Source organism: Phaethon lepturus, unplaced genomic scaffold (genome assembly GCF_000687285.1).
Source record: "Phaethon lepturus isolate BGI_N335 unplaced genomic scaffold, ASM68728v1 scaffold7025, whole genome shotgun sequence".
In the NCBI taxonomy this organism is placed as follows: Eukaryota; Metazoa; Chordata; class Aves; order Phaethontiformes; family Phaethontidae; genus Phaethon; species Phaethon lepturus.
In genome coordinates, this window is record NW_010542615.1 from 24,383 (window position 1) to 40,806 (window position 16,424).

Sequence of the window (16,424 nt, forward strand, 5' to 3'; positions counted from 1 at the left end):
CCCTAAGGGCTTGCCTCAGGCAGTGAATGGATTGGGATGGTATTACCACAATTTTAAAAGAGACTACAGAAAAGCAGCTGAACACTGGTTAATTGCTGAAGAATTGGGAAATCCAGATGCATCATACAACCTTGGTGTCCTTTATTTAGATGGGATTTACCCTGGAGTACCTGGTAGAAATCAAGTGAGTACATACTTAATAGTACTATTTCTTACATACGGGCCCAGGTTAGAAGTTTGTGCTTCTTTCTTGAGACTGCTGTGTTCACTCTGAGTCAGATTTTGATACCTTTTATCACACAGAAGGGTGATTCAGTCAGATTGCTTAGAGAGAGAGGTTACTCAAGTATCTCAGTCATACTTACGTGTGTTTGTGTTTCTTTAATTTAGAAACAAAGCAGGTGCAGGTTTATCTCCAGGGACTGCCCCTGCTTTCCTCCTTCCAGTGACACCAGCCAGGCTAGTGTGTACTCTTACATTGTGTGATCCTTTCAGTTCCTCTCAGTTTTAGATTGGAAAGGATGCTTTCCACAATAGGTGAAAGCAGCAGAACCTTTTCCCTGAACTTGCAATCAGCTATGCTACGTTCATGTAGCTTCTGTGAACATCAGAACTGCAGTAAAATGCCTTCAAGTCAGACTTTGATACGTAACTGTTTAATATAGTCCTGATAAACTGCACTGTTTTGATTTGTCTTTCTGTGACACGGTCCATTTATTTAATTTTGCGTGTGTCAGTGAGAAAAGTTACTCTCCCCTAATAGGAAGGGTCTACTTTGGTTATTTTTCTTTTAATTAACTTTGTAAAAAATGCTTTCTGTAGGTAGTTCACAACTGACAGCACAAACATAGTGAGGTAGGCTGTAATAAATGCAAGCAGACCTTGTGCTTGGAGCTATAAGATGTTTCCAGTGTGGCTTTTGAGTTCTGAAATCTGGATGTACTCTACAGCAAGCATTTCTGCTGGCAACAGCAGCAGTGCTCACCAACATATGCATTTGACAAACGCATTTTCCTTCCCTGGGGACCAAAATACACATTTCGGAGTGGACTGGTTTTAGGTGTACACTTATAAGTCCCACACAGGTTTCCTTATTCACCAAAGCCATTGGAAAGAAGTACTTTATTATGGCTGTGATGGAGGCTCTAAGGTCCATGCTCACTCAGAGAAAATATATATCGATGGTTAAAAATTTCCTGAAATAAATTATTTAAGGCTCTGTGCTGCTTTGGTTTACATTACAGATTACTGTTTCTGAGTGCAAAACATGGAGAGTCACTCAGCCCTCCTGCTTCTGCAGCCCTGCCTACTCAGCCTGTGTTATCTTTTATAAACCAGTTTCAGAGGCTTGAGCCACTGTGGTTGTGCACTGCTGGACGTACAGAGCATTGCCACTTCTCCCCAGCCTTCACTCAGGCATCGCCGAGGTAGAAGTCCTGTTCTGTCTGATCTTTTCTGCAGGATCCCTTATTAATCTCCCTGCTAGTGAATAACTGATTTTACTTTTGTCAGTGCACATGAGACTTGTATGCTGCCAGGTGTTAGTTACACATTTAAACACTTTTCTACTTGATATTCAATGTAAGTAACGCATTTAGACACTTTTCTGTTTGACATCCAATGTGTTACCAGAACTTACATTTTTAAAAACCTTCTTTCTATCCTAAACTATTAATAAGTTAGAAGAAAGGAATTCAGTTCACCCAAGTACATTAAAAGTGGTTAAACTGGTTTGCCCTCATTAGCCAACTGCCTCTGAATTCATTTGATGAGATAAGTCCCGGGAAACATAACTCAACATTAATAATGCAGAGTTGCTAATTGTGTCTTCTTTCTTCACAGACAGTGGCTGCACGCTATTTCTATAAAGCTGCCCAAGGAGGACATGTAGAAGGAACTTTACGATGTTCTCTGTACTACATCACAGGAGATATGGAAGACTTCCCTAGAGACCCAGAAAAAGCTGTAATGTAAGGAATGAAACTATTTGTTAAAGGAGAATATATTTCTGATGGAATTCTTTTGATTATTGATGATATTTTAAGTCCGTAAGTCCTAAATATCTTGTACTTCATGGTGCTTACCTCCCCAACAAAAGGTTCATCTGCAGTAAAGTTTGATCCACATGAATATGTGTATTATTTAAATGACCAGTAGATTTTGAGAGGTGCTGAGTACTTTTAGTGGGGTTTTTTCTGGAACAGCTCAGAGAGGTTCTATCTAACAAAGCCATGTTTATTTGATTTTCAAGAAGTATCAGGCTCCTGATGTGGTAGAACTGGTATGTTGCATCAAGAGAAAGACAGATAATTAGTTGTAGCACTTATTAACTTTGTTGGGTTTTTTTAAAAAAAAAAAAAGAAAAAATTAAAGTAATTTTGCCAAGAAAAAACATAGAGTGTCTCTGATATGCACACGGAGATGAATGAACAAAATGTTCTCATTTAGTCAACAGTTACAAGACTGATGCAGCAATTACTGTGAAATCCCATAGCTTGCCTTATGGAAGAAGTCAGAAGGTGATCCCATATTCTTTTGTGTCCTTTGAGTCAGTGTGAGCTGGGATAACGTTACTGGAGCACTGCTGTTCATTTTTTTATTGTTTGTTCTTTTCTACAGCTGGGCAAAACACATTGCAGAGAAGAACGGCTACTTAGGTCATGTCATCAGAAAGGCTCTCAATGCTTATCTGGAACTTTCATGGTATGTTTGTTCTGTTCTCTTCAAGTTCATTTTTCTATTTTTCACTTAACTTCATAGCATGATAAAATAATTAACATTGGGCCATCACCTCAAAAAAACCCCCACAAATAGCAGCACCACTGAAATCAGTAGCAAAACACCATTGACATAAATGGAAGGAGGAGTTGACCCAAAGCATAATTCAACAGTTCTGACAGAATCAAGTGAAAAAGAGGGAATTTGTAATTTTCATCCTGTAGTACTGTAAGGTATAATGTGCACTGGATTAGCCAGAGGAATACCTTTCACTTTTAATATTCCCTCTGTTCCAAAAACCACACTTTGATTTCTCTCTTATGTATAATTCCATGTCATGAAAATTCAGGCTGCTGGATTAAATTTGTTCTTTTTTTGTACATGGTTGTCTTTTCTGTAAAGTATAATAGGAGGCCACCATATCCAATGAGCCGACCAAGAAGTTTCAAATTAGCCGCCAGGTTAATGCTTCATTTTTGCAGCAACCTGTAGGCATGAGTATGAGATACTGTATGTGCAGACATCAGACTGTTATATGTGATTAAAAAGATGGCTTGTTTAGTCCTGCAGCCTCCCCCTGCTAGTACTTAATTAGTGCTTCAGGCTTAGGAGACTTACAAGAAATGGTCAGTGGACTGTTCTGGAGTAACCCATTCCTGGAAGTTTCTTTTTATTTGGTCTGTCACAGACATTACTCCTGAGACTTGACCTCACTTTTCAACACTGAAAAACTCTCAGTTAATGTTTTTGTAGCATGTTCTCATGTACAAACCTGTGACTCTACCCAGCTTGTTCTGCATACAGTCACATGAAAATCCCGTGCACATGACAGGTAGAGTATTAAGGTCCCAGAAGGTCTGGTCTCAGCAGCTAGGAGGAAAAATCTGCTAAGAGTCCCACTTGAGATGCCAGTGACTGGGAGTGTATGGATAGTCACTTACTTATAAATACTGGTCCAAGTCATCTCTGGTTTTAGGAGTATGTTCATGTTGAAATCTTTACTTCTGAGTATTTCTTCATGTATCTTACACAAGTGTAAATTCTTACACTGCCAAGGAGACCAAGTAATATGTGTTCCTCAGTCGGTGTTAGCAGCCACGTGTTCTACCCACCTGTTAGTCACAGTATTTTGATCTTCAGAAACTGATTTAAAGGCCTTAAATGTAGTTTCTTTTCTGAATTGCCCTTTGAGACTTAAGGAACAGAAGAACTAACTTTCCATCTTAGGTATCCTGAATTCCTCCTGCAGTGCCAGGTCTCCATTGTCCCAGATACTTTTACAGGGCGAGTACAAGGAAGAATTTGTAATCTTGCAGAAGCAGCTGGGAAACAGGAGGTTGCACCTGCTAATTCTGTAAGGGCAACTGCTTTCACAATTTCATTTAAAGTTTCTTTGCTTGAGCACCTACTCTTGAAGTCAAATGCATATTTAACCATATTTGCTTCCAGTTAAAGAAACCATTGAAACCTGAAACTTGCCACTGTTTTAGCTTTGTGTTGTGGAGAAGACCACTGGAAGCATGACCCTTTAATAGGAAGCTTTAGCAGGAAAAAAGTACACCAAGTGTGTTTTTTATCTTGTAATTTTAAAACCAAACACATGATTTTGAAGACTTTGTCTTACTTTTGAATACTTAGTTTTCATAATATTGAGTAGATGAGTGACAGGGAACATGAAAGAGATGCTCTCCTCTGGAATCATGAGAAGTTCTGTACTGCAATACTGAATTGCTATACAGCAAATGCAAAATTAGCTTTTATTACTTGCTTTACAGTCAGTGAGGTGCCTAGAGTCTACAGAGGGACTGAGACTGTTATTTTATTCACACAGTCAAATATAATGAGAGACAATTCCTGTTCCAAAGAACCCATAGTCTAAAAAGACAAGGCAAACAAGTCATAGAAATGAAAGGGTAAAGCATGCTGAAGTTCTTGGATGAGTGTTTGACAGATATGTACACAGCTAAGTTAATTACAGATTTTTTTTTTTTAAGTGGAGGTAAGAGTCTTTTAAGAATGTTTTATCTGAAACATTTAAATAGGTAATTTGGCTTAGTATCAATTTAACTTCATCATCATCAGCCTTGCACTTAATGTAAATGCACACTGGAGCCAATCTAGCTTCAATACAAGAGAGAAAACACTGCAAATTCTCGAGATCCAGCATGGCTTGTTACACCAAGCGTTGCCAGTAGATGTAGCTGTTGCATGGGTTTGCCAGCCTCTTGATTTTAAACCTTGTACCAAAATGTTGCGCTTAGGTGATTTTATCAATTTATTTAGTTTTTTTTTTTTTAAAAAAAACTATAATAACTGCACTGCTTGTTATTTTTGTTAGGGTTTTCACTAATTTATTTTATCGAACGTTAGGCATGAAGCTCTGCTGCACTATATCTTAGCAGCTGAAACTGGGATTGAAGTGTCACAGTCAAATTTAGCACACATCTGTGAAGAAAGACCAGTAAGTAAATGTATTCGCAACTCATTATCCTAAAAGAAACACTTGTTAATAATAATGTGATCCTAATCTCTTATCTGTGATATGAATGGATCAATTATTTTCTTTCCAGGACCTAGCAAGGAAATACCTAGCAAGTGATTGTGTTTGGAGATACTACAATTTCTCTGTTTCTCAAGTCAATGCACCCTCATTTGGTATGTGTAAGGAATTCTTTCTGAATGTTAATTTTACTTTTTTTTTTAAAATTTCAATAACTATATTTGTTAAAAATTCTGTGTGAGTGAGCAAGTTAAGGGAAGAGTATCCTTGCTTATCATACATTCTCTTTTTAGTGTTTTGATAGGAATATCAGGGGGAAAAAGGTATTCTAAGCAAGTGTTGTGTGTCAGGACAGCTTTTCTGAGAATTTCCTTTTTATGGCATAAAATGGATAAAATTTGCATAAAATAAAATTTAAAAGCTAAGCTCTGAGAAGGGGATAGGTACGTAGGAGCCTGAGCAATTGTCTCAAGGTTTAAGAAAAAAAAATAGCAGTAGACTTTAGGAGCTCATGCCGTTTAGTTTATCAAAGAGAAAATCCAAAAGCAAATATACTTCCATATCATAATTGAGTCATGAGAAACTAATGAAGGCTAAAGAATTCCTTATCTAATTTATTATGAGTTTTTCTGTTAGGGTACAGAGTTTATCAACATTGGCACAGCTTAACTTGGGGAACTAAAGGATTCTCTGTTTAAAAAAAAAAAGAGGAAGATGTTTATTTACATATAAGTTACATTCCTCTGGTTTTAAATTTTACTACGTCTGTGACTTTAGTGACTAAGTAATTTTGGTGCCTTTGAAAGAGTTGTTCAGTGTTTGCAAACATTGATCTGATTGTCTCATGAGAAGGTTTAAGTGCTTTGTAATACGCATGTGGAAAAGTGGAATGTAAAAATAATTCAAGCTATTCATTTAAATATACAGCAGCATGGAAACTGAATACCACATTGATACAGCCTTGAAGCCACAGGAGCTGACAAACCCTGTTAGCTTTCATGAGGAACTTGTACGTAATACCACCTTAGCCAGGTGCAGTTTGGATGACCCTTTGGCGGATCCACTGTACAGTGTTACATTAGAAAAGCTTCTGCAGGCCACTCCTGGGATGAGACTATGATTCCATTCAAGTAAATGAGAGACTTGCTGGCTTCAAGGGAAGGATTTTATTATTTTATCTCTTCTTCATATGAGTAACACAAGGGGAGTTTTATCTCAGACCCCTCTCTGCAATAGTGGAGGATCAAATCCCCAGTGTAGGGCCTGGGACGGAGAATCTAACCCTGGTAGCAGAGATTACCAGGGCTACATTATCAGAGCAACACAGGGTGACCTCAAGGCCACTGCCTATTGCAGGAGTGCTTCCCAGGCCAGGGCTGGAATGACACAGTTGGTATGGTTGAGGGGAACTCTCTTCTTGATGATTCACTGCAGCATTCATGGCCACCTGCTCTGCATCTGTGCCAGCCCAGTCACGTAGTCTTTCTGCCTTTGCTGTTGGGCCAGTGACCGACTTGCTTCCTGGGAGAGCTCTGCTATAGTCCACTGTAAAAACAGGTGGGGTTTGTAGGTAGCTGCCATAGACACACAAGGCAAGGTGTAGAAGCGTTTCAAACCATTTGGGCAAAGCATAGGTCAGGTAAGTGTACACATGGTCATGGGAGTTTTTAAACTCTTTAGCATAGGTAGTGCAATGTTATGCTTACTCCTGTCTGGGTCAATGCCCGCTCTGTTGGTGCATTTCATTATTGTGCAATATCACAGAAAGATGTTTGTAAAATATTTGCTGGGCTTTGCTTCCTTCTAGACCAGGAAAATTCTATACTTATTGTTTTCCTAGTTTGGGTTGGATTTGAAACTAATGAAATTATCATCAGCAAAGTTCTGTAACTTTTGGCATGGGTTCAGCCACCATGGTGACAGGTACAGACCAAGCACTCAGCATGTTTTTAAGTCATCAAGTTAGTATGGCTAACCTGAACAATAAGGCTACAGGTTGCCCAAAGACAGATTCAGCAAGTGAAGAAGGAAAATAGTATTCAAGTCTCTCAGTCTTAGTTTTTTGTAAAAGTAGCAATATCATTCACTAAATTCATTAAAGAGAAACCATGAGAAATTTCAGCCAGGATAAATATTTTCAGTGGACAGTCTGATGTAAAATAGCCACAGAGACAACCAGAGAGAAAGAGTACCCCCCCTTTTTTTTTTTTAAATATGCTGCTTTAAATAGAATTATTATTAACTTCTCCATCACATTAATAGTTGGTTAATTCTATCTCTACACATAACTTTAAATGATCTGCTACTGGTTTCTTCCACAGCTTATTTGAAGATGGGTGATTTCTACTACTATGGTTACCAGAACCGGTCCAAAGACCTTGAGCTCTCAATGCGGATGTATGCACAAGCTGCATTAGAGGGAGATTCACAGGTGGGTCTGCACTTGTAATGTGTTTATTAAAAAAATCAAAGTTTAGAATAATCTGAGGATTCACATGAGTCTGGTTATTCTGCTTGCCTGCATCTGTGCACTGGAGAGACCTGCTAGAATAAGTTACAATTATTTCAAAATACCATGTAAGTCCGTAGTTGCTGTTTCATGATAATAGAATGTAAACCTAGCATAGATGGACAGTCCTCGAATTAGGTTGTTTTGAAAGCTCAAGGCAAATGGCTTAATTCAGTGCTACCCTTCCTTGACACAATTGTTTCTGTTGTGACCTTGGTAGTTTTGCTCCTGCAAGGGGAAAAATTAATAAACTGCTGAGTTTTATTCCAGTCCTATCTTCTGCTATTTTAGAAAATAAGACGACTGGTCCATTTGGTCCTTGGTATATTGAGTGAGTCGTAGGGTGAATTTTGTTCACTCTATCAACAAAAGCTTCATCTTAAAATGTTTTGTAATGAAAAGATACACTATGTCACATTACGAAAGACATGCAGTGTTTCAACGCTGACTGTCCTACCCTTAGACCTTCCTGAAGCATCCTTGGTGCAGTATTCTGTTCTCCCTGTCCCTATGACAATGTCCCCAGACAGTATCTTGTATGTGAATTTATTAGAGTTAGTGTAGTTGGGTTCGGTTTTGGGGATATTGGGACAAAACATTACTGCTAAACTAGCAAAGGAGATAAGAGATCCATGAACAGTTACTTTAAAGTAGGAAAGCCAGACTCATGGGGAATCCTGTCATATGTCTCCTGTGTGTTCATCTTCATGGCTCTGAAAAGACGTAGGGATGCCTAAGACTAGTCAAAACTGTAAGACTGAGAATTTAAATTGTGTGGAGGAAATTTCTGCTCTCAATTTCACTATTCAGATTGCTATTGATCTATAGAGCTAGGTGGAACAGAATTAAATGGTAACAGAACAGGAATCCATTTCTGCTTTCAGACTATATTTCCCCAGTAAATAAAAGATTACAGGGTGGTATGGTGGCTGTGTTTAAAGAGCAGCTAAAAATGAGAAAGCTCAGGTCTTTTTCCAGATGATTTCTAAGAAAATGGTGTCACAACAAATGAACACTAATTCTTTTTGCGTTTTTAGTTTTTACCTGGCTATATGGTTAGGAGAGAAGGCTCTTGTAATTACTCAGTGAAGATCACATTATAACTAAATTAATTTATAGAAGACAGTTATAATTATTTAGATACTTGATGCTTACCTCAGACCTTAAATATACATGTGAAAATTTAATGGTTAAAAAGTGTGTATCCTTTTTTATTGCTAGGGTTTCTTTAATTTGGCCCTTGTCATAGAAGAGGGCAACTCGATACCTTCCTACATTCTGGATCACTTGGAAATTGATCAGGCATTGCATTCTAGTAATACTTCACTTCTTCAGGAACTTTATTACAGGTGAGCCTTTTTCCCCCTTAATCAGCATCTTCTGTTTTTCCATATGAGTAGCATTTGCTCTGGAGAACAGCAACTCATGTAATTATTAACTTTGTTCACCTGTATGATTTAAGACAGGTTAAGGTCAACACACTTGAAATGCTTAAACTGCCTAAATGTATTTCAGTTTATGCCCGTTTTGAGAGACCTGATTATATGTGGTCACCTGAAGTAACAGGGACTAGATTTAATGATCTAGGGGGTCTTTTCCAATTCTTTATATTTAAGTTCCTAAGTTTGGCACTGACAATTTGTATACTGTCCAAAACAATATTTTCAATAGCAGTCCCAGCCTGTTTCTGCTCACACTGTGCCCCAGAGCATCCTGGCGCACATGTTGTGGCACAGAATATTAGATATGTGAGGAGGTTACAGGTCTGCTGTCTGAACTGCCTGTCCCAGCACTGTTCATGCACAAACCACCTAAAGACCTATGGTTCCAGTACAGAAGACAGATTTCCTTTACCTGGTAGAGCAATATGTATTGAAAAGCACAGTGGGAATGGGAAGCTTACACAATATTTGGTGGACTTGTGGAACTGCCTTTCAGATATTTAAAGAAGGAGGAGCTGACAGTTAGTACATGAGGCTGTGAACCAAGAATGAGTGGTTAATCTTCTGTTTTACTGCTGTGTTGAGTGACCCATAAAAAGTGGAGATGGTATCAACATTAAAACCTCATTTGTCAATTCAGCAACAGTCCTCTGAAATTCTTCACTGCAGTTAGACTGAACTTGTACCCTGAATTACCTTCACTCCATATGAAATTACCAGTCAGATAAATAGGGCTTCTGGACCAGCTGGTCCATCTGGGATTGTAAGCTTGAGTCGGATTCGACCCAAAAGAAGGCAGAATTCAGTCTGCTTTGCAGTAAGAATAACTCCAGAGCTGATGGCACTGCAGGGATTTCCCATCATCATACACTGTTCTCTAGAAGGGCCCATACTTTCACACCCAGCCACTCCTCTCCCTCCTCAGCTTGGTAGAAAAGAATCAATTGTAGCTTAAAATAGGTGCCTGTGATTGAGCTGTCTAAGCTCCCTTAGTTGGTAAAGTCCTAACTGATGGAACTAAGAAGCAACTGAGCTCATCCCACAACAGATACCTCACAGCTAGTCAGCTAAAGCACTCTTTAAGATGTGACTGCATTATGTAGTAGTCCATGGTCTCTAAAGGGTGTTTAGGCACCAGTCTCCTGCATAGGCAACTAGATTTTGTACGTCTAATCCTGAATCAAGTTCTACTGCTGTTGACTCACATTAGTTAGAAAAAAGTATCTTGGATATGACCTTGTACTGTTACTGCTTCACAAGGGTAGCATGGATGCTTAGACTTGTTTTTGACTAACGATAAAATAAAAACACACTCCTAGGGTAAGGTATTCTGCGCTTACTGAGGTTAATCTGGTATTTCTATGAATTTTTACTTCACCATCTGTGACATAATGATGATAATATCCGCTTGCTTTTTCTGGGTTACTGAGGTTTGCTGCAAACCCACTTGAGATTCCCAGATGATAGATGCCACAAAATTGTAGAGCAGGACTAATTAATTGTTATTATCTTCTTGTTGTAGGTGCTGGAATAACAGTAACCAAGAATCAATTAGTCCATGCTCATTAGCTTTGCTTTATTTTTACATGAGAGTTTTCTGGAACAATATTTTACAATCTACTCTGGTATGTATTGTTCCTTTAATAGATGCACGGTTCATTTGGAGCACTACCTTGGCTTTGCACTATACTAATGTAAGTTTTTAAACTTACTGTCACAGATCTACTTCATTGGAACCTTTCTTCTATCGATTCTGGTTGCATTTGCAGTGCAGTATTTTCAGTCTTTATCTGGTAAGTATTTGTCATAGTAAAACAAAATAAAGAGGAGTGATCCTTTTATTTCAGTAAAAACTTCACAAATAAAAGCAGGAATTCTAGATTTGGTAGAACTACCTCTGAACAGCAATTTTGACACACAAGTGAGTTTTTGATCAGTGAAAAGGGGTGGGTGAAGTGAGGCATAGGTTTAAAACTGTTGGCTTCTGGAGAATTTCCTTTTATAAAGGAGATTCTTAATAAAAACACTAACTGAAGGAAGCTATGACTGGAAATAAGAGATTATTTCCCATGTCTCAACAGGTAATATTGCTAATTATATTACTTTGATTTCATATGTTGTCTCCCCAGTATGCGATGAGACTGTGTTCCCTGTTTCATATGACTGGATCCATTCAGATGCAAGGTGGGAGGAAAAAGTGAGGTTCAGAGAGCTGGTACATTGGAGGAACTTAGGAGGAGGCAGTGCAGCCTCTTCAGACCAATAACAGAATCAGTAAATACATTCAGTCAGCACTTGCAGACTCCTCCTGTCCTAAATGAGAAAGGTTTGCTGTATGTTCTCTGTTCTGATGGGACAGAGAATACTGAGGGACAGAAAACCAAATGCCAGACTTCAGTCTCTTAAAACTCCCATTATTTTCTCACCATATTGAAAGAGATGGTGGAGACAAAGCTACATTGCTCAGGAAAGGGCGGAGGGGCGATCTCCTACCATCACATGCAAAAGTAATGAGTCATCATTTAGAAAGCATTGCCAGCTTCAACCAGGTATTTCACTTTGAATTGCAAGACAGGATCTTGATTGTGAAGTTGTGAAATGAATATTACAAGTTATGAAAATAATTTCTTCCACTAAATACATTTTCTTATGTTGTGGTTTAACCTCAGCTTAAGCCTATGTCAGAAAATACTGTTTTCTGACATATTTCTGTAATAAAACACAGAAAAAATTACTTTCCACATTGACAACCCACACCTATAGGGAATGGTATTTAAAAAAAAAAACCCTAAACCATTAAATATAAAAAGATTATTTGAATTTTACAGTTGCTAGAGAACATTTAAGGCATGTAGCTGTGAATAATACACTGACTATGGAAATAATTCTGAAACCTTGCTTTCCTTTCTTACTAGCTATAATTGATGTAACTTGGGAATCATACTACATATGTATGAAGTGTATAGTTAAAGTTACAGAAGTTTACAAGAAGGCCAACAGTGTTCTGGCCTGTATCAGGAATAGTGTGGTCAGCAGGAGTAGGGAAGTGATTGTGCCCCTGTACTCGGCACTGGTGAGGCTGCACCTCGAATCCTGTGTTCAGTTTTGGGCCCCTCACTACAAGAAGGACGTTGAGGTGCTGGAGCGTGTCCAGAGAAGGGCAACGAAGCTGGTGAGGGGTCTGGAGCACAAGTCTTATGAGGAACGGCTGAGGGAACTGGGGTTGTTTAGTCTGGAGAAGAGAAGGCTGAGAGGAGACCTTATCGCTCTCTACAACTACCTGAAAGGGGGTTGTGGCGACGAGGGTGTTGGCCTCTTCTCCCAAGTAACTAGTGATAGGACAAGAGGAAATGGCCTCAAGTTGCGCCAGGGGAGGTTTAGATTGGGTATTAGGAAAAATGTCTTCACTGAGAGGGTGGTCAGGCATTGGAACAGCCTGCCCAGGGAGGTGGTGGAGTCGGCATCTCTGGAGGTGTTCAAGAAACGTGTGGATGTGGCGCTTCAGGACATGGTTTAGGGGACATGGTGGCGCTGGATTAATGGTTGGACTTGATTATCTTGAAGGTCCCTTCCAGCCTAGTGATTCTGTGATTCTTATTTCAATGTGTCATCACCTTTGAATATTATCTTGATATTGTGATTTCATATCCACATAATATTTAAATACTGATGAATAGACTTCCTAGATGCAGTGGGGTCTTTTTTAATCATTTCTTTTGATGTTTTTCCAAAGCCCGTAATTCTCCTGGAACAAGATCAGAACCGTTGTCAGATGAACCTTCTTCCTCAGGGAATAGCAATGAGGATGCTGCCAGACTAGTACGGCAAGACGAATCTACTTTTTCAAACAATTTAGCACAGCGGCATTCAAACCCTCAGAATCCTCTTGTTACGAGCTGAAGTGTTGTTTTCCTAAGATTAACATCCCATCGGGAAGATAGATATGAACAACTACCAATCTAAGAATTGGCAACCGACCATGTTAGTGGCATTAATAATGCAGTCCAACAGCCAAAATCTTAGGGGAATTCACTGATCTAATTTCTCCACCATAGAGGAAAACTACCTCTACAATTTATCTAACACTCCAAACAGATAATGCAGATTATCTCACTATACCAAACACATGATCATACTGTACTGCATCGAAGGACTGGAAGAAAATATGCAAAGTCTTCGCCTAACTGAAGAATGAGCAAATCTCCCACTGGTTTTGATGAAGAAGAAGTTTTGCTCACATACCTATATCTTATTAAATTGTCTTTAAAGCATTTCAGCTTATTTTACTGGTGAAGTTACCGGAGTTTTCAAGTTGGAAGCATGGAAGTCATATGAAAGTGAAACCCAGTCACCAACCCTTTCCAAGTTCCATGGCACAGCTGCTGGGACTTCGGTATATGCAGTGATAACAATTACTTTTTTGGCATTTTATATTCCATCCTAACTCTTTGATGTGAAAAGTGTTTTGTTTTGAAAGCAAAACACCAGGAGCATTTGTAATATGATCATAACATAGTAGTTCTGTAGGCTAACCCTTGAAATGTCAAAGTTGCACAAGTGTCAGCAATTCCCTGGGGACACAACCATTGTTTCCTGCTCTGCCAAAGAAAGTAGCTTCCCTAATGAGTAAATAAAAGAAATTTTAATTGTGAACAGGTGACACAAAATGAATGAACAGTTTACTTTTGGATTCTTACATAAATAAAATTGGAAAGGGTTTATTTTATGTTTTACCATAATTCATCTGTTTTAAATTACAGTTTATTTGGTAAATGTTAGATGGGATAGATGGATAGTAAGTATGGAGTGCAGATGGCTTCTGTCCGATTTAAAGGTGTCAGATAAGTGGCTGTAGGAAAGGTCTGACCTGTAAAGCTGATGTGCATGCACCTCTGCAAAATGATGTAGATCACAGACTATAAATGGCATCAATCTATGCATTATTGAGAGTTAAATCCACTCTCCTTGCACTACACTATTTACTCTTGTAAATAAAAATATTTTTCTAATTCAGCCTGTATGTGAAGGATTTTTTTTTAAAGCACCTGTCAGATTAAATTCTCTCATCATAATATCTTGCTGTTGCAAATTCTCAAGAACATTATTTAGGTGTCTGTTTTCTTAGCTTCAGGTGGTACAATCAAGTTTTGCTTTCTTTGAGGAACAGAGCATTGTTTTGTTTTTCAATCAAGACATGGGATTTTTCAGTAAGAAAGGAATTAATTAAAAGGAGAAAAAAAATCCCAAAACACCACCTTCAAGAGACATTAAAATATATATATATAATTTTATGTATATACATATCATTAGGCTATGTTTCACTTGCAGAAGACTGAAAATGCAGTAGTGTTTGGAGAAGAGTTGACACTTCAAGACAGCAGTTCCACTGAGTAAGCAAGGGGAAAAAAATCCAGGTGTTGAAGCTTTCTCATTATATGTGTGGAGAGAAAAAAAGAAAGTGACTTAAGTGTGCCGAGTTACTGATTTTTTTTTTTTTCATTTATTTGAGCAAGAACAGGGCAATTAGAGTAGTGTTTGTTCCTAGTACAGCTGTATATAGAGGCCATATAACACATTTTGTTGTGCTTTTTATGCTTGGCTTGGTATTATTTCTACTAGGTATTTTGAAGTGTTACAGTGGAGCTTCACTTTTACATCCTAAACAGTTGTTGACTTGCAGAGGTTTTATGCTATGCTTTTGGTATCCATTGCAAATGGATCACCAGCATTTTTTGAGTCTGAGTTATAATCTAATTTAGCCTCACAAGGTTTTACATCATATTCCTTAACACAAATGTATAGATATTTTAAGAATCCTCTCAACTTTACATTTATCACTTAAAAGAAAACTCTGCATTTGTAGTAAAGCTGGCAAGGTCAGCTGGTGAATCCAGAGGTATTGCAGAAAGTCAAGTAGACAATTTTCACCACATAGGCATGACCCCAGAGGTATTGCAGAAAGTCAAGTGTAGCCTTTGAAGACAAGTAGACAATTTTCACCACATAGGCATGACATTAGGCACAAAACAGCACAGAGTGGTCAGAAAAAACCCTAACTATTGGGACATGCATAGGGCAAATCTTGCTTCTAGTAAGCTATACATGTAAGATGTATTTTACTACATATGTCATATCTACGTAAGTGACGGACCCTCTACACACAGAGTGCTGCTTTCTTTGAAGCCCCTAGCAAAGTATTAATCCCAGGGAAGTTTGGTGGTGGTAGCATGATTGCAACCCATGTGTTGAAATCTTGGGATTCTTGGCACAGCAGGGGTTTGGGTTGTGTACACACCGGTCAGAGTTAAGTGTTAGCAGTCAGGCTGACTGCATTTTCCCCTCCAAAAGTAAGCCCATGTTCTCAACTTTAGTAATTAACTAATTTGAGGAGGTTTGCCAGAAACGTGATTTCACATCTGTATTTCAGAAGACAATTGCAGAAGCTGCAATATATTTCCTGACGCCAGCAGTTAATAGTTAGGTCTTTGTTTCTTGTTACCTATTACATCAGAAGTTCCACCAAAGAATAGTTAAAGTATGTTAAGATAAGCAACTCTTCACAATAAACTGGCAATACTTAAGGCTAAAATAATAATAGTTACATTATTATCCTTCACTTCTTATAAGATCTAGGAGGCTATTATTTGACAACCTAGGGAATCAAACAATTTCCGCAGAGAAAGAGAGGATGATTAGTTAAGCAAAGCAGCTACATAGTTCTAGTACATCCACAAAAAAAAAAAAAGGAAAAATAAACAGAAAAAGAAGTAGGCATCCTATGTGGGCGACTTGTGACTGCTGCATGAATCTGTTCCCTGGTCTGTGCAGTGATGAACATTACATCCTGATACACAGGCATGAGTGCATACTTAAAGTTGTATATTAATACATGTTGAAAATTCATACCTTGCCATAGAAATTTATTCAGTGATAAAAAGGGGGCAATTCATGGAAGTTAGTCCTGGTACATTGATTTTGATTATATGATTATAAGTATATCCTCTGTTTTGTATTCCCACTTGGGCTACAGGAAAAGCATAAATGGTCTTTCAAAGCATGCAGGAAACATGGATTACCTGCGAACAGCTTTGTTTTATAGCAGACTCTTGTCTGTGTAAGCTGTCCTCACTGGCTCATGGGCTATATGACATGTAAGACTGGCCGTTGACCCTTATTCTGGATGAAATGCAGCACAGAGGTATGAAACAGGTTGAATACGCGTCGGATGAGGAATTTCACCCATGCACCCTACTCC

General features: G+C 38.4%; 1 protein-coding gene across 1 annotated transcript in view; it reads left to right on the plus strand.

Moving 5' to 3' along the window:
- SEL1L3 (sel-1 suppressor of lin-12-like 3 (C. elegans)) overlaps nt 1–13,069 on the plus strand; it is a 33,534-nt gene extending 20,465 nt beyond the window's left edge. The window contains exons 14-23 of the mRNA XM_010288082.1: nt 8–184; nt 1,843–1,970; nt 2,620–2,703; nt 5,089–5,179; nt 5,289–5,373; nt 7,540–7,649; nt 8,949–9,076; nt 10,692–10,794; nt 10,890–10,962; nt 12,903–13,069. Of these exons, the coding sequence (XP_010286384.1) occupies nt 8–184; nt 1,843–1,970; nt 2,620–2,703; nt 5,089–5,179; nt 5,289–5,373; nt 7,540–7,649; nt 8,949–9,076; nt 10,692–10,794; nt 10,890–10,962; nt 12,903–13,069 (1,146 nt within the window). The remainder of the gene's footprint in view (nt 1–7; nt 185–1,842; nt 1,971–2,619; nt 2,704–5,088; nt 5,180–5,288; nt 5,374–7,539; nt 7,650–8,948; nt 9,077–10,691; nt 10,795–10,889; nt 10,963–12,902) is intronic.
- Nucleotides 13,070–16,424: the final 3,355 nt, after the last annotated feature.